Raw genomic sequence first — 27,695 nt, forward strand, 5'->3', positions numbered from 1 at the left:
ATATACATGTTCATAGTCGATTAAGCTAATCGACTATGTTCTGGTAGTCGATTAAGATTGATCGACTCCAGTTTTTTATTTTTTTTGGATTTCTTGTTTATTGATTTCAATTGTATAAATCATTTATAATGTTTGAATATTTTTAATTTTTTGTAAAATATAGTTGATTTTGCATTTTTTCGCAGTTGTAATTTGTTATGTTTAGTAGCAGATTCTTAATCGACTATGCTTCATCATAGGCGATTAATATACCTCATATAGAAAAAAAAAAAATTTAAAGAATTTCCTTAATCGACTATGAAGCATAGTCGATTAAGGCAAATCGACTATGTTTTATAGTCGATTGAGGAAATTGATACAGAACAGACGGGAAAAAAAACAGAAAAAAAAAAAAAAAATCGCTGAGCGCGTGACCCAGTGATGATACGGGGGCGGGTGCAAAACAAGAAAACATAATGGTTCAAAATGGGTGTGACATTTTCTTAAATAGACTGAAATATTTTGGAGATCTCTCCATTAAAAAAAATAATGAGGGGTTTCCTCAAAGAGTTCAAAAATAAAATATAACTTTGTCATTTTAAAATCGTAGTTAATTAAACCAACTAATTTTGAGATAATTGTGGGTAGAACTTGGATTGAATGTTTATTTCTAAAACTTGGGAGTATTTGTAAAAGGTTGAAAACAAAAGTCAACCTCAAGTAACTATTTTTGATTAAATGTTTATTTCTAAAATTTTGGAGTATTCGCAGTGTGGAGAAAAAAATTAACTTCAACCAGCTAATTTGCACTTTGTAAAATAAACTTTATTTTCTATGCAATTTTAAGCAACAAAAAAAAATAAAAGTCTAGTAGTTTGCATCCACCTCCCTTAGCCCCGTTTGATAGAATTAAGTACTGAACACTTATTATTGAATAAAGATTTGAATGACTAAGAACAATATTTGAATACTGAATGCTGACTTTTTAAGTTCGTTTGGTAACTAAAAGCCTATTATATCTGAATAGTATAAATTTATTTTATTAGCGCTAGGGTAGAAATTGGAACGAAAATTTTAATTTCCGCCGATTTCGATCATAATTTTTTCGACTTTAGAACAATATTTTTCATTCCAAATTTGAAAAATCTGATTTTGATTTTTCTCGATTTTTTTCGATCGGAATTGGAATGTATATGAGATGCCGATTTCCGATTCTATTTCAATTTCCGAAAATAATTATGAAAATTCCGAGTTTTTTTCAAAATTTACACTAATAAAAATCAATAAAATTATACATTTTATATTTACGTGACTTAAGAATCGTAATTTTTTTATTTCCGCTGAATTCGATTAAAAAAATTCCAATTTTAGAATGAGTTTTTTCATTCCACTTTTCGAAATCCCGATTTTTTTTTTTTTAGATTTTTTTGGAACGAAATTGGAAAGAATCCTTCCAGAAAAAAAAATTGAATTTTATTAAAGTGCTTATTTTGTTCTGATCTGTCCGATTTTCACTGCTAAGTAGCCTCAATGGTGTTGAACAAATAAATATATTTACTAATTAACCATCGCATATCTAAATAAAAAAACTCTATTTAACTATATATTAACTTTATAATACATATCAAAAAAAAAAAAAAACTTTATAATAATTTAATAATATAATTTTGATTAAAATAAATATGCTAGTGGAATGTTTATGGAAAATTGAACCCACACTACATATAATTTATTATAGCATTTAATTATTTGAATAAAATAGCCGAAATAAATTTTTTTATGGGACAAAATTGTATCAAACCTATTCAGTTAACATCTGAATGAATAAGTCAATTTTTTGTTATAGGGTTCGCTTAATTTTTTGGGGATTTTGGGCTAGCTCCCCTGAAAAAAAATTAGAATTTTTTCTTTTGCAAAAAATAGGACAAAATCAGAAAATAGGTAAATAAAATAACTTTTATTAGGACATTTTTCGTATTTATTTGAATTTGAGTGGTCTAATTAATAAAAATAAGGTGGACTAAATATAATTATAAATATAATTTAATGGACCAAATTTTAAATGAGGGTGGGCTTGAGTCCACCCTCCCAAACGGGTGGACTCGCCCTTGCTCGTAACTCGCGCAAGACGGAAGAGCTTGGCAATAACCCAAAACATGGGTTTATGGCAATTTTCAAATGGTAGGGTGCAAAACGCCAAACATTGTTAATTCTGGGGTACAAAATGCAATTTACCCGAATGTAAATATATTTGCTGAAAATTGAGTTATAAGAAATGTAACCACCTAAACATCCAATCAAAAATTGACATGTAGCCATTACAAATAAAACCACTCATAAACTTTCAATTGATAATTAATTTAACAACTAGCATTTTTTCCCCGTGCGATGCACGACATCGTATTTTAAAAGTAATAAAAAACTAATCAATTTAATACATAAAAAATATATGATACACTAATATAGTAAAATTTAAGAAAATAGTACTATTCATATTTTATATAATATTAGTTTTTTTTACATAGTAAAATTTATAATCCAAACAAATAGATTAAGATTTAACAAATCGAATTTCTATCTTTATCTCTTAAGATTTGACTTTTGGGATATATTCATAAAAAATAGAAGATCGAAGCTAGAAGGATTCTTCACGGTTCAGTGTCAATTTTGATTTATTGTAAAATATAGGTAGAAAATTAGCACAGAAAAAATATTAGAAATAAATAATTACAGGAATGCCATTAGGGTTTCTTAGGGTTGCCCATCGTTTCTTTCTTTTATATATAAGATGATTAGAGTAGATGAATTTTAAATCTATAATAAAATGTTATCTCAAAAATCAAATGAGTATTTGGTAACTTAATTTTTGTATCTACCAATGGAGTTGTTCTTCGTTGTGGTCATTTGGCAACTAAGTCACAAAGTTCTAACATTTTGTCTCACCAATGTCCATGCTACTTTCAGAGAGTTTCTGGGAATTTATTCTATATTTTTATGACATATTATTATATAGCAAAAGCTTGGTTGATCACAATGACACCTCAAGATTGCACTCATTATCCTTAGAAAACACCTAACTCTTTGCTAACAATTCCAATTGCAGCTTTTGTCAGGCTCAAATAGATTACATGGAGCACATGATATCTCAAGATGGAGTGTGAAATGACCCTGAGAAGATTAATTGGCCACAAACATTGACAGTGAAATCTCTTAGGGGTGTCCTTGAATTGGCATGGTACTATATACAATTTATTAGACATTATGTCATTATAGCATAACTTCTTACCGAGTTATTGAGAAACTCTTAGTTTAGATCTGAAGGAAAAAAAATCGAAAGAAAATACACAAATAGAGAGAGAAATATAACAAAAGAGAAGGAGGGGAGTTCACGACAACGGTGGTGGCGGCGGTGAACGAAAGCGAGTAAGAGAGGTTAATAAATCACTAATCGAGTGAATTAGCAATAGTCATATTCGAACCGGACTATAGTCACGTTAAATCTGCTGCTTCAGATCTGGGAGAAAAAAAAGAAAAACAGTCAGAAAAGGGAGGGAAGGGGAGACGGCAACAACGACGGTGAATGAAAGAGAGTGGAGGAGGCGGCTACAATGTTGGTGGTGGACATATCTGAATTTTTTTTTTTTTTTGAGAAGTTACAAAAAAGAGAGAAAAAACCTTACCTAGAGACGAAGGACACGGCGGTGGCAATGAGCGGCAATGGTGGTGGTGTAAAGATTTATGTGAAGACGATGGTGGTGTAAGGAGAGAGAGAAACCGAGAGTGATAAAGAACGAGAGAGAAGGATATTTATGGGGAAATGAAGGGGGAAGCGACGACGACAATGAGTGGCGGTGGTGCGGCGGCGACGGTGCGGCGGCAACGGCGGTTGCAACGCCGGAGGATGAAAGTTGGAATTTCCGGATTGAATTGAAGGAGGTGGAGAGGTGGAGAGCTGGAGAAGATGAAAGTGATAGATGTGGGAAATAATTAAGGTTATAGTAGTTAAGGGTATATTTGTCTTCTCACACTAGTAGAGGAGGTCTCACTAATTAAGAATGAAATTTGAGTGTAGAAAAAGTCTTTAAAATCAATTGGGTTTGGTTCAAAATATTTTTCATTTAAGGGGTGTATTGCATATTTTCCCTTTTTATATTGGTGCATCCAATTATATGATCAGAGATGCTAGTATATAAATAATTTTATTCCATCATCACAACATGACATATCTACTACCAATTGTGGTACTTGTTTTATTACATAAGAAGGATCATTTGCCCTATATAATGCCATAACCCTCGATACAATTTTAGTTGTTCCTTCTCTCGAATATAATTTGTTGTATGTAAGCCAAATCACATTCGCATATCGTTACGTTTTCGCCATTTTTATGTATCTTTCATGATATTCTGGCCGGGAAGACTTTTGGTTGTGGTGTTCAAAGGGGCAACCTCTACTACTTCAAATTAACGGAAAAATGGTAAAAACAAGTGCAACAAAGCTTCTCTGATAGCGACGAATAGTGATAAGTTACAGGATGATCCTACTATACTAAATTCACAACATTGTTGAAAGAATCCTACCCATTATTAGTATCTTGTTTATTCCTATAAATTTACATTATGACTAATTGAATAAGGTAGATAGAAAAACATAAATAGGGAGTAATTAAAATGAAATGAAGACTAAAGAGCATTTGTAGTTCACAATATATAGTTATATACATAATCCAAAATGAGAAAGAAACTATATATATATATATATATATATATATATATATATATATATATATATATATATATATATATATATATATATATATATATATATATATATATATATACACAACACTATAATTAGAAGCTAGAAATAACTTTGTTTGAGTTCCACATCTCAAAACTGAATTACCAGTGCTAAACTAAATCAAATTAATTTCCCATTACACACCATATTACCACTTCTTTCTACCTTATAATTTTCCTCAAACACACTAAAGAAAACACCAAATTAAATCATCTTTTTTTTCGAAATAAACTAAAAATCAAGCTAAAAGCGGCTTCTCAACGTCGTACTCAGCTTCAATGGCGCTTTCATCGATCGGAAAACCTTCCTTTGTTTTAGCCCAAAGCACGAAATACAGACCAGTGAACATCAGACACATACCCGCGAGACTACAAAAAAGAAAAAAAAAATGACAAGAAATTGTCTCAATAATTTGTATTTAACAATATTAAAAAAAAAAGAAAAAAAAAAGTAAATCGATTTATCGGATTTACGTACCTTCCGACGCGAATGGATTCACCTAAGGTAATAACAGAGAAGAAAGAAGAAATGACAGTTCCAAGGGGATTGAATATGGAAACCATAACTGGACCTCTTTTCTTCATTGCCCATGCATTGAAGCTTATGCACATTCCACTTATACTCCCTGCCTGTTTTTATTAATTATAAATTCATATATATAAATATTAATTATCCTTTTTAAATTTTTTTTAAACTACGTACGGTTGTAGATGAGCTGAGCCGGCTCAGTGAATGCTCAAGTTGTACAAAGTATTTTCGAGCTCGAACTTTCTAATAAGTCGAGTTTGAGTTAGCTCACTTTTAATTGTTCAAAGTTCATGACTTGATTGGTCACTTTTCTCTATAAACAAAAATATTACTTTATATAATAATAGCTATTATTCAAAATTTAGAAACTAAACTTGTTAGATGTTCAAAAAAATAGACTCGTTTATAAATTTACGGAGAGCTTCATCATGAGCTTGAGCCCTCAAAAACCGAGCTCGGCTCATCCACAACCCTATTTTAAACGATACGAACATATTAATCAGGGCAAATTATGGCCATGCCTGAGATGAGGTCAACTTATGAAAAAAACCCTCATGTTTGGGTAATTTACAATTACTCCATCAACTATGTATTGTCTTACACGTCCACCTTTACGGTGTTAAATTTACCTACTGGATGAGGGGTTTTTTGTAATTTGATCTCACTTCAGGGAGGTGGCTGTAATTTCTCAAAGATTTAGTATTATATTATTTGATAGAACATACGAAATAATAATCGAAACTTACCAAAATGGAGTAGGCAATCATCTCTTGAATACTCAAAATAGGCCATCCAAAATCCCATTTCTGATCTTCAACCACTTGAACAATTGCGGTAATCACCACACCGATGAACGATGTTAGTGCACACAAGGATATGGATGCAGGAAAATCGCGTAACGTTATCGCCTGCATATTAAATAACCGATTTTCAACAACTTATATTCAATATTCAAATAAATAAAATAAAAAAATTTAACGTGTTTTAATTGTTGTTTGCACCTGCAAAACGACTTGGCTGGACAAGACGAAAACTGCTGCAATGAGATATAAGCAACCGATGATCGTTTTCTTGTCGAAAACGGTATATTCAGCCGGTGGTGATAAAAACGCGATTTTAGCCTCCTTTGCCGTTATCTCGTGAGTACTTTGCATCAGACTCATGAAAACAGCTCCAAATACACAAAGTAATGTCCCTGCAATCTTTGCTCTGCTGTATCTGCATCCTAACTCTATTTTCTCTAATCTGCAAAATAATGCAATGAAATCGATACTTATATACGTATACGTATATGTATGTCTGTGTATGTAAAGAAAACAAGACATATTCAGAGTCATGAGTCAAATACAGTAGAACATCGATAAATTAATAACTTCGTTTAATTAATATTTTTCTCGGTCCCAACTTGAGGACAATGTGTTAAAATTTATATCGTTAAATTAATATTTCGCTAAATTAATAAAATTTGGTTGGTTAAAAATTAATTTATATATCCTAATATCTAATAATAACTCAATCATGAGGCCGTGGGATGTTTAATTTTTTTATTTTATTTTGGTTGATGTTTAGTGGTTGCCAATATCCTCGAAAGTCGGTTGTCCGATAATTATCTGACCAGTCAATCAATTATTTTAAATTTAGATTTATTACAAATTGCAACTAAATAAGTAATTTTTATGAAATAAAAAAAAATCATGTGGATTGTAATTTTTTTTAATTATATAAGGTGGTTGTAAACCATAAACGAAGGTCGGGCAGATAATGGTTTTCGAAAATTTGGCGAAAATCGATAATAAATCGACTCGACTTATGCCAAATCTTATTCTTATTTATTAATTTTTTTTTAATTACGGGAATAAAAAATAAATAAAAAGTACATATACCTGCAGGCCCATGCAATGAAAAATATGAGACCAGGTGCAAGATTTGGCATTGCAGTTGCCATTGCTGGTGAAGTGAGATTAACTCCCTTCATGAACAATGTCTGAAACACAGTCACCCTGCCAAAATATAATAATAATAAAAAAATTCATCAACAAAAAATAAATATATATATATATTATATTAATTAATAAGAAAATTGTAATTATTAATTAATTAATTACCCTCCAAAAGAAAGTAAAAGCAACTGAACACACAGCTTGTAAGTTAACTTTGTAGGCCATTGTTTCCTGCAACATGAACAACACTTACAATGAATTGATTCGTATTTCTCGATTATAAAATGGGGAGAGAGAGAGAGAGAGAGAGAGAGAGAGAGAGAGAGAGAGAGAGAGAGAGAGAGAGAGAGAGAGAGAGAGAGAGAGAGAGAGAGAGAGAGAGAGAGAGAGAGAGAGAGAGAGAGAGAGAGAGAGAGAGAGAGAGAGAGAGAGAGAGAGAGAGAGAGAGAGAGAGAGAGAGAGAGAGAGAGAGAGAGAGAGAGAGAGAGAGAGAGAGAGAGAGAGAGAGAGAGAGAGAGAGATGAATTGCCTTTCGAATAATATAGAGAGAGGAGAGAGAACAATGAAGGTGGCGAAAGTGGAGAAGACGATAAGAGTGGAATCGTGTATGCCGAGCTTCAAGAGATAGCTAATCAAGATTGAATTCCCTGCATAGAGAAACTGCACAATAACCAATCCAACAATCACGGCAATATCTTCGATTATTTCCAATTTACTCGACGAAAAATTATCCCATCCTTTCATCTTTTTTTCCTTTGATGTTGGAGAGTTTTTTGAAACATGAAAGCTCTCTCTTTCAACCTTTATATTTTTTTGCTTATGCATGCATGCATATATATATATATATATCTATACGTATATATGTATATATATATATCCCCTTCTTTAATATCTGGTGGCCCTGTTCTTTTTTTTTTCTTTTTTTCTTTTTAATTATCCTATCTCCCAACAAATCAACTCCTTGACTTCCTTGTTGAAAGAACAATATATGTGTATATAGGCATTGTGAAATGAAATATTTAGTTTTTTTTTCAGGTTTTTTTTTTTTTTTTAATTTGGATTCTTGGGATATGGGACAATGGATGATTCCTAAGTAAGAGTGCATTGATTTTTGAGTTAGAGAAAGATTTGCTCTAAAAATGGATGGTTGAGAGTTGAGTGTCTATAATAAATGATGGAAAAGCACAAACCCTATAATAATGGGGTCTTAGATTTTTATCCAGTCTTTGGATTCTACCACATCCATCTATATTTTCGTTATTTTTATTTTCTGATTGGCCATTTATTTATTTATTTGTTCATTCATTTGAATTTCTGATTGAATATCGGAAGTAACTACCTATGCCATTCACAGGATATTTCATTTTGTTTTTATCATTGTATTTGTTATTATTTTAGGGTTGATTACAAATAGTAGAATGGCATAGGTAGTTACTTCATATATTGTGTTTACAGTAATATTACAATAGTAGATCACAGTAATATTATTACGTTAATCAGTCAACTAATCAAACAAAACAAAAAAACAAAAAAAATATTGATGTGGTTGAGAGTAATGTTATTATGTTTACAGTAATTTTACAGTCAACGACAGTAATATAATTACGTTGACTTATCAACAAATAAAATAAAATAAAATAAATGTCAAAAAAATAATAATATTGTTGTGATTGACAGTAATTGTACTGTCGGTGACTGTACAATTATGTAAATGTACTGTTATAATTACTGTGAATGATTGTACAATTACGGTCAACGTTCAGCAGCAGTCGTAAAAAAATGGATAAAAATTTTAGGGAAAAAAACCCTCTAAAAAAAGTCAACGCCGGAACCCTGCGTCGGTAAAAACTGACAGAAAAAGAAAAAAAAAGTTAATGCCGGAATCCGGACAACGCCGGAAACCGACGAAAAATTAAAAAAAAAATTCAAAACTGATTTTTTTATGGTCGAAATTAATTAAATTGAAGTTAAATTGGGGTTATAGTTAGGAATTGAGTTTAAAGAGTTGTAGGCAATTTTACATATACATTAATTTTTCATTTATTTATAATACATATTAAGGGGATGGGCATATTGGGAAAAAAAATATAACCACTGAACCCAGAATAATAAATATGATTGGTGAGAGAATTATGCACAAAAATCCTTTAAGAAATAGCGGAATAACAAAAACAACTATATTTCTTTGAAACCTACCCAACATAAAAAAACATCACAATTTTTTTTTAATTAACACGATGACGGCAGCTGAGTAGATGTGTAAGGAGGAGGAGGGCGGCTGCGAAGTATGAAGGATGAGGCCACATCGGACGTCGATCAGAAACCCAACCTCTCTAATTACAACAATTCAAATATCCTCCTACAATAATATGGTGAGTGCCCTAGTCAATCTGATTCCAGTAGTTCTCTCCTATATTTTTTCACAACTTTGTGGGAGAAAATATAGGGATATGAAAGTGGGAAGGGTGGCAGTGAAAATGGAAAGATTATGTAGTTGGCGATTAGAGACGGTGATGGAACCGACGGCAACATAAAGAGGCAAAAGAGAGAAGGGTGGCCCCTGATGGAGAGAAAATGGAGAGGAGAGACATTGACAGGAAAAATAATAGAGAGATGGTTGATGAAAATCATAAATGAGGAGGGGAGAAAACACTAGAGTTTCACAATTTGGGTAATAACCATGTAAGGCAAATTAGGTATATTAGACAAGGTTCTAAATATCGGCTATCGGGTTCGAGGCGGTTAGGGACCGCCACACGATAAATTGGTGCGGCGGTGATTAATTGGAGATATATCGAAAATACATATTCGGTTTTAGATCTAGTGTAATATATGTCTAAATATTATTTTTTAATACTTAAAATGTATAAAAAAAATTTGAACTTGATTCTCTCCTCGTCGTTTATATAATCTAATCACATAACAAAAGTTTAACGTTTATAGAACTTGATTCTCTCCTCATCGTTCTAAATGTTTTTATTTTTAGGCCAGTTCTTCTGATGGGGCCGGTGAGTTTGGGTTTGATTAAAAGAGATAATGGGTTGGAATTGAAAAAAATAAAAAAATATACCCTATTTTCCTTGTAATAAAAAATAAATAAATAAAATAGAAAAAAAATATTTTTCCGATATATCGCTCGAAGTTTGACCCGATATATTGGTTTGACCTGCCACAGACCACCCCGGATCGCCTCACCGTCAAAAACCGATTTTCAAAACCGCCACACAAATATCGTAAAGGTTTATGCCCGCCACTGATATGGCGGCCGATATATCTGTTGGGGATCGTGCATGTATACGCAGCGGAATTTAAATTTTTTTTGATCGAACTAGTTTCGATTACATGCATAAACTAATCACATAGCCAATGTACCTTAACGCTTCCGCCATACACATGGTAATTATCGATTTTTATCAAAACATGTAAAACCGAAAAATATAAAACATGCTAGTTCACACAATTTCGTAAATCATGATAACAATTAATTCACAACATCAACATGCTCGCAAATAAATCATAAATCCAAATTTATAATATATAACGAGAGATTTCGGTTTACCTTTTGAAGCGTGCGATTTCGACGAATCGAAATCTAGAACCGAACACGTACAAACTGCGAATTACCAATCCTCGGGGCAGCAACTCACGGCTGGAGCAAGCTGTCCAGCAGATGGCAGACGGCGGCGCGTGGCAGACACGGTGGCGGCGCGTGCGACTCACGTGAAAGGCGCGTGCTGCGTAACGGCGGCGCGTGCGACTTCGGCGGCGGGCAGCGGTCTTCCTCTCCTCCAATCAGGTTTCACCTCGTATATTTTGACCCACTCGAACTACAGCACTAGATGTAAATGAGTTAGATAAACAACAAAGAATAAACGACGGAGTAGAGAGGAGAAAACCGGCGACAAGCGGCGGCGATCGGCGGCGGCGCGGCGGGGCAGCGGCGGCCGAGAGAGCTGGGCGGCTAGGGCTGGACGGCTAGGGTTTTTGAGTGTAAAAATCTGATCTCAAACTCTCTTTTGAGGTCTATTTATACTAGGGTTCTCAACCCTAGTGGGTTTAAGTCATTGGGCTTGACCCACTGATGCATTATGCCCATTCCCTCGTCGGCCTCGTTTCTAACAAACAATCGTTCACAAAATTATAACAAAATTATATTTGTGACGAGCTGAAAGTCCTCGTCGATACGAGTGCCTCTTCGAAATTTCCAATTTCCAAAAATGGAAACTTCCACTTCAGTGGACCTGCTAAACCGGGAAACTTCCCAATTTAGAAAGTTCACTAAATTCCGCATGTCTCTCTTTCTCTACGTTTATTCCGATTCGTAATCCACAATTAAGAATCTTGGATTCAATCATATTGACATCCAATCGTTCAAAGATTAACATATTAATCTATGCTTGTTGTTATCAAGGATCTATATTACACGAGAAGTGTGACCCTCAATGGTTCAGGTGTATGCTAGCCGTGGGCTCACAACTCTTTGTGATTCGAACAACACATTGTTCTCATCTGAACTCCTCCCAAGAGTCCCGATTAAAGTAAAACTCATTTTATTTAATCGTCGATCAAATCGGTGCCCAACGAATCAAGATTGGCGCCTAGCAACTACGCATCATGATTCCCTATATACAAGTGAAGTGCCTGCAAGAACCTTATGATATAGTTAGCGTACAGTACGATCCCTTCGCAGCACATGTCCCGATTGAACTAGAGGCATTGGTTCACCGAGACCTCTTATAAAGTTCAATAACCGTGCGAACGTTCTAGGTATTATAAATCCGTTCGTGTGTAACTTAGGGAAACACATTTCCCTAATCACCCCACTATCAACTCTGGCCAGAGATTCCTTGGATTATAAACCGTTAGAACACACAAGACATCGATGACTACTCAAGCGCTCGAATCCCCTACTACAATGCACAGACTTCACACTAGATTTCGGATTGCACGAACGTTGGCCCTTGGAGTGGTCCGCTGTGGGACTCATGGACAGGTCACGATACAATCGGTCCTCTAGTGAAGTCACGGTGATGTCTGGGTCTTAAGGACTAATGGTGTACAACTATATCTTAGAAACCTATTACTCGATGAATGAGAACCACTTATGGATTTCTAGGGCGAGGGAGTTCAGTGAACTCATCCAGTATGAGCACCCACTCAAGTATGCCGATGTCACAACATCGAGGACTGATGAGATGCAGTACACATACACTAAGTGCTAGTCTCAAAAGGGAAAGGCCGGTATCTTCATTATTGGCGTAACCCGTCGACTAGGAACAAGGTTTAACAGTTACATTACATTGCTGAGTTATCTCACGATTCTACTAGATCAACTCACAGTAATAGAGTAACTCGTTAGGACTATATCTATGCTGCTTGCATGGGATAAGAGATATAGAATGCCAAATGAAATATTTTATTATTACGAATGAAAAACGATTGTTTTATTACAATGAAAAAGAGAAAGACCACAGCCACAAGTTGGCTTGTTAGTCACCTACTCTAACAATCTCCCACTTGACCTAAAGCCAACTACTCATAAATCTAAGTCCCATCGACTCTCGATTTCTCGTGGACTGATCCTGACAATGGCTTGGTGAAGGGATCTGCAATATTGTCCTCCGAGGTGACTCTGTCTTGCTTGACTTCACCTCTCTCTATGATCTCTCGGATCACATGGTATTTTCTCAACACGTGCTTTGACTTCTGATGAGCTCTTGGTTCCTTAGCTTGCGCTACGGCTCCGTTGTTGTCGCAGTACAGCTGTACTGGATCGCTAGCGTTCGGAAATACACCCAACTCTTGAATGAATTTCCTAATCCATGACCCTTCCTTTGAAGCATCTGATGCTGCAATATATTCAGCCTCGGTGGTGGAATCAGCCGTCGTGCCTTGTTTGGAACTCTTCCAACACACGGCACCCCCATTGACTCTGAATATATACCCCGAGTTTGACTTCGAGTCATCCATGTCCGATTGAAAACTAGAATCCGTGAAGCCTTCTAATTTCAACTCGGTATCCCCATAGACCAAAAAAAAATCTCGAGTTCTTCGCAAGTACTTGAGAATGTCCTTCACAGCCTTCCAATGGGCTGGGCCGGGGTCGGACTGATATCTGCTTATGACGCTCACAGCATACGCAATATCAGGTCGTGTACACAGCATGCCATACATTATGCTTCCTATAGCGGATGCATAAGGTGTCCTTTTCATCTCCTCGATTTCCTTTTGCGTTTGAGGACGCATGGATTTCGAGAGACGAACCCCATGGGACATTGGCAAGAATCCCTTCTTGGATTCTTCCATGCTAAACCGTTCAAGAACGGTGTCTATGTACATGGATTGGGACAAGCCAAGTAATCTCCTCGATCTATCTCTATAGATCCGTATTCCCAATACGTAGGATGCTTCTCCCAAATCCTTCATCGAGAAACGTGTGGATAACCATACTTTAGTTGACTGTAACATCCCTACATCATTCCCAATGAGTAGTATGTCATCAATATAAAGTACAAGGAAAGTCACTGCACTCCCACTAACCTTCTTGTAGACACAAGGTTCCTCCGGGTTTTTCACAAATTCAAACTCTTTGATAGTTGTGTCGAACCTTTTGTTCCAACTACGGGATGCTTGTTTCAATCCATAAATGGATCGCTGGAGTTTGCAAACCTTTTGCTCATCTCCAGAAGATATGAAGCCTTCCGGCTGCGCCATGTAAATTTCTTCCTCAATGTCCCCATTAAGGAAAGCGGTCTTCACATCCATTTGCCATATCTCGTAGTCATACCACGCAGAGATGGCCAGCAAAATCCTAATGGACTTAAGCATAGCAACTGGAAAGAAGGTTTCCTCATAGTCAACTCCTTGCTTTTGAGTATAACCCTTTGCTACCAATCTAGCCTTGTAGGTCGATACCTTTCCATCTACTCCAATTTTCTTCTTATAGATCCACTTGCAGCCTATGGGAACAATTCCCTCGGGTGGATCTACCAAGGTCCATACCTTATTGGAGTACATAGAGTCCATTTCGGATTTCATGGCATTAAGCCAATGTCCCTTGTCTGTATCCGATACAGCTTCGTTGAAAGTTCTAGGATCACATCCTTGGTCAACTTCATCAACGAGGAATAACCTATCGGGCGCTCTCCGAACTCTTTCGGATCTTCGCAGCGACGGTTCAGGAGGTATATTAGTGGTTTGTTGAATTGGTTCATTATCTGATTGTTGTGCTTGAACTTCAGATTGTGGTTCTCGAACTTCTTCGAGATCAACTACACTGCCCTTTCTATCCGATAGAAATTCCTTCTCAAGGAACACGACATTTCTCGAGACGAACACCTTTGCCTCGGAAACATAGTAGAATTCGTATCCCATGGAATCCTCGGGATACCCCACAAAATAGCATAAGTCGGATTTTCTACCCAACTTATCTCCCATTAGCCGCTTCACGTAAGCGGGACAACCCCATATCCTAATATGTTTAAACGTGGGTTTCCTGGAGTGCCAAAGTTCATAAGGTGTGGAGTTAACTGCTTTGGTATTAACCATATTCAGCAAATACACGACAGTTAGGAGTGCATGACCCCACAGGTATGCCGGTAGCTCGGTGAACCCCATCATAGATCGAACCATGTCTAACAGTGTTCGATTCCAACGTTCGGAAACTCCATTAAGTTGAGGAGTTCCAGGAGGAGTCCATTGAGACAGAATCCCATTCTCTTTAAGATAGTATATAAACTCAGTATTTAAGTATTCACCACCACGATTGGATCGTAGTTTCTTAATACGTCTATCGAGTTCGTTTTCTACTTGGTGTCTAAAATCTTTGAACTTTTCAAAAGTTTCAGACTTATACTTCATTAAGTACACGAAACCATACCTAGAATAATCGTCGGTAAAGGTAACGAAGTAGTTAAAACCACCCCTAACACTACCGCTTAGTGGACCACACACGTCTGAATGGATCAAATCCAAAAGACCCTCGGCTCGTTTCATCTTCCCTTTGAAGGGAGTTTTGGTCATTTTTCCTTTAAGGCAGGATACACAAGTTTGAAGTGATTTCACGTCCTCCAAGGGGAACAATCCTTCACTTACAAATTCGTTCATCCTTCTCAAGGAAATATGACCCAGTCGAGCGTGCCAAAGTTGTGCGGGGTTAAGACTCATATCTTTTCGTTTTGCTGATATAACGTTAATTGGTATTTCACTTGGATTTAGTTCATATAAGTTGTTTATAAGTTGTCCCTTACAAATCATATTTTGATCCTTTTGTATAATGCAAATCGAATTTCCAAAAACAAAAGTAAAACCTTCATTATCCAAAACAGGAATAGAAATAAGGTTTCGAATAAGTGACGAAATAAATAAACAATTGTTCAAAACAATGGAAAAACTAGAATCCAAAACAGAAAGATAAATCGTCCCAATGGCTTCAGCAGCAACCCTTGCTCCGTTGCTCATTCTTAGGTAGGTCTCACCCACATTAAGCCTCCTACTTCTTGTCATGAGCTGCAAATCATTACAAAGATGTGAGCCACAACCAGTATCCAATACCCAAGAAGAAGATTTAACGGACAAATTAACTTCAACTAAATACGTACCCTTTTCAGAACGTTTCTGATCGAGGTAAGCCTTGCAAATGCGTCGCCAATGGCCCTTCTTTCCACAATGATGGCAAGCGTCATCAACTTGCTTGGTGACCTTGTCATTCTTCACTCCGCTCGACTCGCCCTTCTCAAGTTTCTTGCTCGGGCCGAAACTCCTTTCTTTCCTTTTCTTCTGAAAAGAACCTTTCTTCGCAGAAGGAGCAACTAGGAGAACATATTTCTTGTTCTTGATCGTGGACTCATAGCTGACCAACATGTTCAACAACTCATCAAATGGTGGATCGAGCTTGTTCATGTTGAAGTTCACTATGAACGATTCATAAGAACTAGGAAGGGACAGTAGGATCAAATCCACCGAGAGCTCGGCTGGGAGGGTGACATCAAGGCTCACCAACTTCTCAAGGAGAGTGATCATCTTGAGACCGTGCTCGTGGACCGAAGCCCCTTCACACAGCCTCATGGTGATCAACTCCTTGGTAGCTGAGTACCTCGATGCCCTAGTATTCTCACTGTACATGCTTTCAAGATGATGCTTGATATCATAAGCATGCACGTGAGACTCATACTTCCTCGCGAGCTCTGGCACCATGGATGCTAGCATGTAGCACCTCGCATGGAGGTCGTCCTTCTTCCATGCCTCGAAAGTGGCAGTCTCGTCAGCAGTAGCAGTCGCAGGGAGAGCAGCGGGGGGACGTTCATTGAGCACATAGAGACGCTCCTCGACTTGGAGCACAAGTTTCAGATTGCGAAGCCAATCCAAATTGTTTGGACCGGTGAGTTTGTTTTGGTCGAGGATAGAGGAAAGGGGATGTTTGGACATTGTTGCTGAGAAAATTTTAAGAAGACAATAATTAGAGTTTATTTCGTAATAATTGTTACAATTAAAATTTTGGACTTTTATGTTTTAATTGTTCTCACACTAATTTTATCGAATTCCACCACCCTCTAACAGACAATCGAGAAAACTTATTTTTCTTTAATGGGCTTTAGGTCCAATAGCGCTAATGTAACCCGTAGTTAATCTATCCTGATTACATAAGCCTAAAGGTAGAGTACTATCAATCACATCACTATGTGACCCTAAAGTTTGATTTACCTCACACTTGATAATGACCTAAGTTAATCTAGTGAATATCAAAATCTTAGTGTGTCAAGTCTAGCCTACCAATATGAGATGTCACAGATCCAACTATATCAAACTAATGCAATCCCTAGTTAATCTAGCCGACCACATTAATCCAATAGAATTTTATCTATGACCGTATCTCCATCTAATGTCAATTAAATTACAGCTTATCCCATAATAGCACTCCCCGCTAACACGGCTTACTGCACTATTATGAGAGGCTACACATAACTTAATTGTTGGTAGAAGGAAAGAAAACTTCAACAATTTGGTTTTTCTTTATAGCTTGATAATTATTCTTGATTAAGAATGAGGGATTTTATTTGTTAAATCTTATTAGCTCATCGGAAGTATTAGGTTATGATCGTTTGTGATTCCTACAACTATGTTCTCTAGGTATATGGAAACGCATATTTATCCTAAGAGAGACATACGATCATCATCGTACTTAATTACAATCATTCATCTCATGAATGAATTAATTAATACGATTAATTGCAAATATAATTAACGGACTCCCTTCATTCATAAATCAATCAAATAAGAATGAAGTCGATTAATTATTTGCCTTTTAATTTGTGTTCCATTAATTAAACTAATTTAATGATTAAATTAAATAATTAATCCAACACTATTCTTTGAATTCAAATTAAATTAATGGATCAATTATCTAATTGGGTTTAATTGATAAATAATTTCAAAAACTAAAAATCAATTAATTTTAATATTAATATCAGAAAATCAATAATTTTTTTTTTTGTGCTGACCGGACCGGTTCGGTCAACTGAATACCGACAAAAATCAGCAGAAAAAAAATCCGAGTTTTTAAATCAAAAATTTTATATTTTCTGAAATATTCAAAATATTTAATTAATATTAAACCACCCAATTTGATAACACAAAAAATTCAACAATTCAACAAATCGAAGCATGCTTTCGAAAGCGATAAACACGTTGACAAATAAACGATTAACCCGTGGCTCTGATACCACTGTTGGGGATCGTGCATGTATACGCAGTGGAATTTAAATTTTTTTTGATCGAACGAGTTCACACAATTTCGTAAATCATGATAACAATTAATTCACAACATCAACATGCTCGCAAATAAATCATAAATCCAAATTTATAATATATTACGAGAGATTTCGGTTTACCTTTTGAAGCGTGGGATTTCGACGAATCGAAATCAAGAACCGAACACGTACAAGCTGCGAATTACCAATCCTCGGGGCAGCAACTCACGGCTGGAGCAAGCTGGTCCAGCAGATGGCAGACGGCGGCGCGTGGCAGACACGGTGGTGGCGCGTGCGACTCACGCGAAAGGCGCGTGCTGCGTAACGGCGGCGCGTGCGACTTCGGCGGCGGGGCAGCGGTCTTCCTCTCCTCCAATCAGGTTTCACCTCGTAGATTTTGACCCACTCGAACTACAGCACTAGATGTAAACGAGTTAGATAAACAACAAAGAATAAACGAAGGAGTAGAGAGGAGAAAACCGGCGACAAGCGGCGGCGCGGCGGGGCAGCGGCGGCCGAGAGAGCTGGGTGGCTAGGGCTGGACGGCTAGGGTTTTTGAGTGTAAAAATCTGATCTTAAACTCTCTTTTGATGTCTATTTATACAGGGGTTCTCAACCCTAGTGGGTTTAAGTCATTGGGCTTGACCCACTGATGCATTAAGCCCATTCCCTCGTCGGCCTCGTTTCTAACAAACGATCGTTCACAAAATTATAACAAAATTATATTTGTGACGAGCTCAAAGTCCTCGTCGATACGAGTGCCTCTTCGAAATTTCCAATTTCCAAAAATGGAAACTTCCATTTCAGCGGACCTGCTAAACCGGGAAACTTCCCAATTTAGAAAGTTCACTAAATTCCGCATGTCTCTCTTTCTCTACGTTTATTCCGATTCGTAATCCACAATTACGAATCTTGGATTCAATCATATTGACATCCAATCGTTCAACGATTAACATATTACTCTACGCTTGTTGTTATCAAGGATCTATATTACACGAGAAGTGTGACCCTCAATGGTTCAGGTGTATGCTAGTCGTGGGCTCACAACTCTTTGTGATTCGAACAACACATTGTTCTCATATGAACTCTTCCCAAGAGTCCCGATTAAAGTAAAACTCATTTTATTTAATCGCCTATCAAATCGGTGCCCAACGAATCAAGATTGACGCCTAGCAACTACGCATCATGATTCCCTAGTTACAAGTGAAGTGCCTGCAAGAACCTTATGATATAGTTAGCGTACAGTACGATCCCTTCGCAGCACATGTCCCGATTGAACTAGAGGCATTGGTTCACCGAGACCTCTTATAAAGTTCAATAACCGTGCGAACGTTCTAGGTATTAAAAATCCGTTCGTGTGTGACTTAGGGAAACACATTTCCCTAATCACCCCACTATCAACTCTGGCCAGAGATTCCTTGGACTATAAACCGTTAGAACACACAGGACATCCATGAATACTCAAGCGTTCGAATCCCCTACTACAATGCACATACTTCACACTAGATTTCGGATTGCACGAACGTTGGCCCTTGGAGTGGTCCGCTGTGGGACTCAGGGACAAGTCACGATACAATTGGTCCTCTAGTGAAGTCACGGTGATGTCTTGGTCTTAAGGACTAATGGTGTACAACTATATCTTAGAAACCTATTACTCGATGAATGAGAACCACTTATAGATTTCTAGGGCGAGGGAGTTCAGTGAACTCATCCAGTATGAGCACCCACTCAAGTATGCCGATGTCACAACATCGAGGACTGATGAGACGCAGTACACATACACTAAGTGCTAGTCTCAAAAGGGAAAGGCCGGTATCCTCATTATTTTCGTAACCCAACGACTAGGAACAAGGTTTAACAGTTACATTACATTGCTGAGTTATCTCACGATTCTACTAGATCAACTCACAGTAATAGAGTAACTCGTTTGGACTGCTTGCATGGGATAAGAGATATAGAATGCCAAATGAAATATTTTATTATTACGAATGAAAAACGATTGTTTTATTACAAGGAAAAAGAGAAAGACACAGCCACAAGTTGGCTTGTTGGTCACCTACTCTAACAATATCGGCCGCCACAACCGATATTTAAAACACTGATATTAGATAGTATGTTGTTAAATATTTAATTAAATAAATAAATAAGGGAATTTCATTAATAAAGTAAAAAAGGAGGTGAATCCACTCTACTACAACTTACTGTACAACTTATAAAACACATTGTAATATATGAAAAATATAAGAAATGTAAAGCAAACATATCCTGCAACAATATAATTTACCCTATTTAGTGAAATTTTTAAATTGGACTCTAATAGAATCCTAATTAGATCATAATTTAATGTGGTTGGAGCCCTTCAAAAATATTTTCTATGGTAATAAAAACAGGCGGATTTTTGATTTGACGCTAGGTCTGGAGCATCTCTAATGAAATTGCTTACGAAAATTAAAAGTAACAGCGATGCGCTAATTTGCACAACTTAGTTATATTAATAAGTAACAACTTAGTTATAACAATAAGCAATAACTTAGTTAAAATAAACTGAAGAAAAAAATAATATAAGAATAGATGCATCCCACAACATATACACAACTTACACATACATCTCGCAAAATTTATTTACAGAGCTTAGTAATACAAACGAGCAACAATTTACAAAAAAAACATGTTTTTCCATTTAATTTTACTATGAAGTTAGACATGTTAGAAAGTTTATTTGCATGGCTTATAAGTTGCACAATTTAGTTAAAATAAGCTGAAGAAAAAACTTAAATCTCTGGTGCGTACATTACAACTAACATTACCATCACCATCATCGAACAATTCTTCATATCTTTTCATTTTGGTTTCCATGGTTATTAGGTTACAGTGGAGATGAATGAGTGTGACCAAAATCGTATGTGTATGTGTGTGTGTGATGAAGCTTCGGTGATGGCAGTGGCGAAGAGTGTGTGTGGAGCAGATTTGACGGAGTGTAGCGAGGTTGTAAAAAATTTGACGGAGAACAGTTAAAATAGTGTGATGAAGGCGGGTGTAAAGAACAAATGACTTTTAACAAATTGCAAAAGTTAATCCGTCGTGTTTTAAGACCAGTCAGCACTTATAAGTGTATAGGAAATTGTCCCCAACTTAATTGAATAAGTCTGATTCAAACTTTTATCATGAAACTAGGGAAACTTAGGTTAATTATAAATTTGAACCCAATTTGATCATTTATTTAAATAAATTTAATCAATCAACTTTTCCTCTCATATATAATAGATCCTTGATAAATTAATAAATTTTTTCTATGGTAATAAAAACAGGCGGATTTTTTATTTGACGCTAGGTCTGGAGCATCTCTAATGAAATTGCTTACGAAAATTAAAAGTAACGACGATGCGCTAATTTGCACAACTTAGTTATATTAATAAGTAACAACTTAGTTATATCAATAAGCAACAACTTAGTTAAAATAAATTGAAGAAAAAAATAATATAAGAATAGATGCATCCCACAACACATACACAACTTACACATACATCTCGCAAAATTTATTTACAGAGCTTAGTAATACAAACGAGCAACAATTTACAAAAAAAATATGTTTTTCCATTTAATTTTACTATGAAGTTAGACATGTTAGAAGGTTTATTTGCATAGCTTATAAGTTGCACAATTTAGTTAAAATAAGTTGAAGAAAAAACTTAAATCTCTGGTGCGTACATCACCACTAACATTACCATCACCATCATCGAACAATTCTTCATATCTTTTCATTTTGGTTTCCATGGTTATTACGTTACAGTGGAGATGAATGAGTGTGACCAAAATCGTATGTGTATGTGTGTGTGTGACGAAGCTTCGGTGATTTGACGGAGTGTAGCGAGGTTGTACGAAATTTGACGAAAAACAGTTAAAATAGTTTGATGAAGGCGGATGTAAAGAACAAATGACTTTTAACAAATTGCAAAAGTTAGTCCGTCGTGATTTAAGACCAGTTAGCACTTATAAGTGTTTAGCAAATTGTCCCTAACTTAATTGAATAAGTCTGATTCAAAATTTTATCATCAAGGTCCAGTAGGGAAACTTAGGTTAATTATAAATTTGAACCCAATTTGATCCTCTATTTAAATAAATTTAACCAATCAACTTTTCCTCTCATATATAATAGAATCTCGGTAAATTAATAAACTCGCTTAAATAATATTTCTCTCGGTTCCGATTCGGTTAAAACATACTAAATTATTAGTTCGATAATTTAATATTTCACTAAATTAATAGAATTTTGCTAATCTCGATTCTTTTAATTCTTTTAATTTATTAAGGTCTAACTGTATTACTAGGAAAGCCATTTTTTCTTAAATTTGGATGCTAATTAATTTAATGAAACCCCAAACTTAGAATATCACATTAGCTGTTGAAAATTAGCACATAAGCCAACGTAAATATAACTACTCTGCAGCATCACTCTTGCTCAAGACTTTCTTCTAAATAAATTCAACTTTATATCAACAAATAGGTTATATATATTCTCCGATCCATCACAATTCATACAGACAACATCAGTTTATACCATTGAATTGACCGTAAAAAAATCACCTAGATTTGGAGACAATTGATTAATTTTATAGATCAGTACATGAAGAACGGATTTTAGCTTCTTCACCAAAAACGGATCGCCACTCGCGCATTTTATTCACAAAGGATATGCTGCAGTCATCCACCTCTACTAGTCTGGCAAACACCAATTGACGAGGGATGTTTTTCAATTTGTAGCAATGCCTAAAAATCGCTTGGCTCGGCCCGTTGAAGTCATGTCTACCGTTGGATTCCCAGTGTTCTATATCCAAGTCCTCCAGCAGCACAAACTCAATTACGGGGAACTGTCCTTCACGGATTTCCCACACGGGGCCGCAAAAGGCATACCATCGCAGTTTGAGCACTTTAAGATTTGGTAATTTTGCAATCACTTCAATATTCTCCCACGGCAATCCACATCCACTCAGACTTATCTTCGTAATGTTCACTGGAAAATTCGAAACGCAATGAACAACCTGAGAGCTCAGATTAGGATTTACAACGACGCATTTGAACGACTCAAATTTCTGATAGAGAGAGGCAAAATGACCGAAAAAAGTAAAGGTTTCCATTGAGTCGTGTGCTGACTCAATCTGAACGGCTATTCTCTTTAGGTTGGGGATTCTTAAAAGCACCTCCTTGGTACAACTTTGAACACTCACACCTGAAAGTGTTAAGAGATTCTCAAGATGAGAATCATCCGAAGGAGGAGTTGGCAGATCAAAGCCCATGCAATAAAGTTGCTTCAGTTTATGCATGTTCCATATCTCTCTAGGCAGATAAACCGGACCATTATTCGACAATTTGATGTTATGATGCCGACAGAAATTCAAGACTTCAAGGTTCCAAAGTCTGGATATGGAACTGGGGAGCTCTCCGTCACACGTGATGGCAAGGTACCTTAAGCGACCTAATTCAATTATTTGATGTGGGAACTCATAGAAGCGGATTGCAAGTGCATCTAGTACCTTGAGTAATCTAAAACACAAAGGTAACACTATTGGATATTGTTGTTTTGGACCAAAACAAACAAGAGATCGTACATTTGGTACCGATTCCATCCACTCATGAACTTGAGCGAAAGCAAGAACAACGTTATTGTGGGCGCACAAACGTTGTTGGCTTCTAATGTTCTCTGGAGTACAATCAGTGTACCTTTTGAGGATATGGAAAAACTTTTCACTCTTAGCTTCATTAACACATAGACTCCGAAAGGTGAAATGCAGTCTACAATTCTTAGTTGTGTCAATATCTATCGAGGTCCGCTTTTCTCTCAAAGCAACACTTAGGCAAATAAGTCGATCCAAGTACTTTCCGGCAGTTTCTTCTTCGTAATCAATCACGTATGGATCGAGAAGGCCCTCAGAAACCCATAATTTGGTGAGCTTGGATCGAGAAATCCCATAATGTTTTGGGAACACACCCATATAGAGAAAGCATATCTTTAGATTTTGCGGCAACATCATGTAACTTAAATAAAGTGCCTTTGAGAGGGGTGTATGGTCATCTCTTGTGATGACGAGTGGGTCTTCCTTTTCTGATAACGTCTTCCATTCTTGGAAGGATCTTCCACGCAGGTTCTCTCCGACCTGTATAATTGCCGCAGGGAGCCCCTCGCAGCTTCTGGCAATCTTCTTCCCGATTTTCTCAAGTTCTCGACTGCACTCCTCTTCGCTCCTAAATGCCGTCTGATAAAGTAGTTTCCAACTGTCGTCGTCCTTCAGAAATGGTACTAGCATAACATTAGGTCGATAATAGGAGCTTTGAATCTGAGATATAATGATGACACGACTTCCATTTTTGTTATCTGGAAGCCTAAACTCGGCATGGGCCCATACATTGTCTAACACAAGTAGATACTTTTTACTATATAAAGCTTCCGACAATTGACGATTCAAATCATCCATGCCTACATTATCAGAGGGGACTACGCCAAGTCGATTGAGAACAAGTAGCACAATGTCTTCTGATCGATCATAACGTGGGCCGATGTGCACATATAAACGAGTTTCGAACTTCTCTATAACAAGTGGATCGTCGTAAACTTGTTTAACAAGTGTAGTCTTACCGATTCCGGTCATGCCCTCAACTGACGTAACAAATGGAAGGGATATGGGATGCAACATCCGTTCTTTTAGCGATTTAATTTGGTCGTCCAATCCCACCAGATTTCGTTGTTTCCCAACAGAGGTACAATCAGAAGAAGATGAAAAGTTAGAATACCTGATCTGTTGGTTTTGGTCGTCGGTGATCTTCAACGTTGTGACGAACGAAGTAAGTTCTTGTTTAACTTTTGGTAGTTGTTGGGAGAGCAGCGACGACGTGAAACTTTTCTGATCATATCTTTCAGATTGATCAGAAGAAAGAGTTAATAGATCCGATAAACGGGAGTCGATCAGATCTTCGAGTTTTTGTACAACATCTATGACTCGTCTTTCGGAAGCTGCCGCGTCGACTATCTTGATGCTAGGAAGAGACTCGATTGTTTTGAGAAATGAATTCATGGCATCATAGATAAACGTGGTTTCTGAGTGGGAAAGAAGTTCTTTGGATTTGGGAATGCTCAGAAGGAGATCCATTGTCTGCTTAAGGGAAAGTACGGCAGCATAAGCCATCTCTCTCTCTCTCTCTCTCTCTCTCTCTCTCTCTCTCTCTCTCTTGAAGATAAGCCTGTAGTCCAAAAATGCAAGCAATGCATTTATGTATAGAGCAGACAGCTTGCATTTTCCAACTTGGTCTTTAAATAAGAGAAACACACACACAAACGACACACCCACTGTCGGAATCGTTGAAATTAATATTTTCTTTTTTTGGGTTGTCTAGGGTCCGAGAGGGTTTGTACTTCTCGGACCATAACGATTGAATATGGGCCGTACAAATAGTAAATTTTTGATCTCATCCATTGATTTTTTGTACGACCTAGTACGACATCAGTGATTTAAAAATTAAAGTACGAACCCAGCAAAAACACATCGTACCCTATCGTACACACATCATACTTTGTATAAATGACTTAATTAACCTTCTAAACTTAAATCAATAAATTAAAATATTTATTAAAAACATTTTAATAGTCATATGAATTAACGAAATATCATAATCTCTCAAGACCTCACACTCAAAATCTCTCAAAACCTCACGAATGTTCTTCACCAAACAAAAATCCCAGAATCTCTAGTTTTCTCGTTCTGCTTCATCGTCTCGCCGGGGAGGGGGGCTGGGGCTAAACCGCTAATTTAATTTGGGAATGTAAGTATTCCGGACAAAGATGTCTTGCACCTTTGATGATTAGTAAATTTTTTTATAAGAATTAATGATTAGTAATTTGATTGATGGAATACTTGTTCTTGTTTTTTTTTTTTCCGTATTTTTAGTGATCGATTTTTTTCGTTCTTTCATTTTTTTTTAGTTGTTTCTTGCTCGCCGCTAGAATTGAGAATTCAACAGTTATTCTATTGTTCTTTTTTTTTATTTTTATGTTTCTTATTGCTAGAATTGAGAATTTTGATTCTTGATGTTCGATACATATTCGTCTCCTTATACAACTCGCAAACTGTTGTATCTTTCCAATCTTGGCTAATATGACAGTGATATGGGAGAAGCTGTGTATTTGCTTATATGTGTAACCTGGCCCCAAATTGAGAATCGGAGGCGAAACAGGAGAAATTATACGGGACAAAAACAGAAAGGGATTGCTAATGGTGGCAAGAATCGAGGATCAAGCAAGTCAAATTAAACTTGAATTCTCTGTTAGGATGGAGAATTGAGGCCTTGACATTTTATTGGTGTGATTCCTTTGATAAAGAAGATGATGACACATTCCAGAGTGGGCTCTTTTAAGAAGTGTGGCTGCAGTACAAACATTGAAGAAGTTGTCTACACATTTTTCATATTTTAATTCTCAGTATATTTTCTTTAGATAGATTAAGAGTTTTTGTACATTGAAGATGATGACTTGTACAGTTTTTGTGAGTATAATAATTTTGCTTGACGGAGATAGAATTTTTATGCTCGATCTAGACCTTCGATAATAGTAAGTATGATTATATTATATCTATGTTATCTAGTATTGCGTTTTGTATTGCATTGTAGTTGTTCTTTTTTCTTTTTATTGTTTATGATTTTACACATGAATTCAAAGACTGGATCTTTATTAAATTTGGATTTTGGTTGGGTATAATTTGAATCTTGCGAGATTTAGTGATATTGGTTTGTACATGGAGTTGCAGAAATTTTAGCTGTAGACTTTTTTTATGTTTGTGATTAATTAAAAAAAATAGTTGTTGAAAATCTACCGCAGTTGGTTGTTCGTATTGGTAGGTTTTCTTGATTATACGATGTCATTAGTTGTTGAATTTCATGTTGTTTGATCCATAGTTGAATGAGTTTGAGAGACGGCATATCAAGTCATCTTTGCTGAAAGAGTCGATATTATCAAATCCTTTAATATAGAAGGTAATGTCACAAGCCATTCAAGACATAGAGAACAACCAAAAGCAACTCTAATTTATTTTAATGTAATAAATGTTCTGTAACTACATTGAGATGTGATTTTTATTTATTATAGCAGTCAATATAATTAGGCTCATAACCGATGTGTTGGGAGCTCTTAAGCTATCCAATCCTAGCTTGAAATTCAGAAATATGATGAAGTTGGTAAAATAGAGCTGTTCAGCTCATCATTCTTCCCTGTTGTGTTAAGAGTTCTAGAATCAAGTATTCCTCTTGAAATTTGTCCTTGTTTCAAAATCTGAAAGATTTTCCTGGAGTTGCAAGATTGAAAACTCATAAATGGGCTACCAGTTATACGCGAAACACTAGTAATATGCATGCCGTGAAAGAGTGTAAATATACTCCAGCTTGGTAGAGTTGTTCCAAACTCGCTAGAAAAAGATTTTATGCCTTTTATTTTGGGAATTGATGCAACAAATAACTAGGGTGTTCGATTTTTTAAATTATCGTCCCTTGATGTGTCGGAACCGTCCCTTCGAAATTGTAAAAGACATGCAGTGATTTATATATATATATATATATAGAAGATCTCATCATTAAATCACTATGCCAACGATTTACTTTTTTTCAACCAAAAGGAAATGGCCTAGAGGCCATTACCAATCTACATATATTGAAATGAAAA

At 36.1% G+C, this 27,695-nt stretch overlaps 2 protein-coding genes and 1 long non-coding RNA gene across 3 annotated transcripts; 1 reads left to right on the top strand and 2 right to left on the bottom strand.

Moving 5' to 3' along the window:
- Positions 1–4,821: 4,821 nt before the first annotated feature.
- LOC105948636 (WAT1-related protein At5g47470) lies at positions 4,822–8,312 on the bottom strand. The gene is made up of 7 exons (XM_088821082.1): positions 7,777–8,312; positions 7,413–7,478; positions 7,191–7,307; positions 6,309–6,552; positions 6,054–6,215; positions 5,257–5,408; positions 4,822–5,147 (listed from the first exon to the last, which is right to left on the bottom strand). Exons 1-7 carry the CDS (start codon positions 8,070–8,072, stop codon positions 5,018–5,020), a joined length of 1,167 nt encoding a protein of 388 aa, XP_088677208.1. The 5' UTR covers positions 8,073–8,312; the 3' UTR covers positions 4,822–5,017.
- Positions 8,313–22,472: 14,160 nt separating this feature from the next.
- LOC148772733 (putative late blight resistance protein homolog R1A-10) lies at positions 22,473–25,489 on the bottom strand. The gene has a single exon (XM_088819146.1). The coding sequence runs from the start codon at positions 25,171–25,173 to the stop codon at positions 22,606–22,608; it is 2,568 nt and encodes an 855-aa protein (XP_088675272.1). The 5' UTR covers positions 25,174–25,489; the 3' UTR covers positions 22,473–22,605.
- A 35-nt stretch (positions 25,490–25,524) lies between these two features.
- Positions 25,525–26,701, top strand: LOC148772734 (uncharacterized). Its single transcript, XR_016031627.1, has 2 exons — positions 25,525–25,807; positions 26,210–26,701. It is a non-coding gene; the product is annotated as an uncharacterized LOC148772734 (long non-coding RNA).
- The last annotated feature ends 994 nt before the right edge of the window (positions 26,702–27,695 follow it).

The sequence above is a fragment of the Erythranthe guttata genome, chromosome 1, assembly GCF_056151865.1.
Source record: "Erythranthe guttata isolate IM_541 chromosome 1, IM_541, whole genome shotgun sequence".
NCBI classification, from domain to species: Eukaryota; Viridiplantae; Streptophyta; class Magnoliopsida; order Lamiales; family Phrymaceae; genus Erythranthe; species Erythranthe guttata.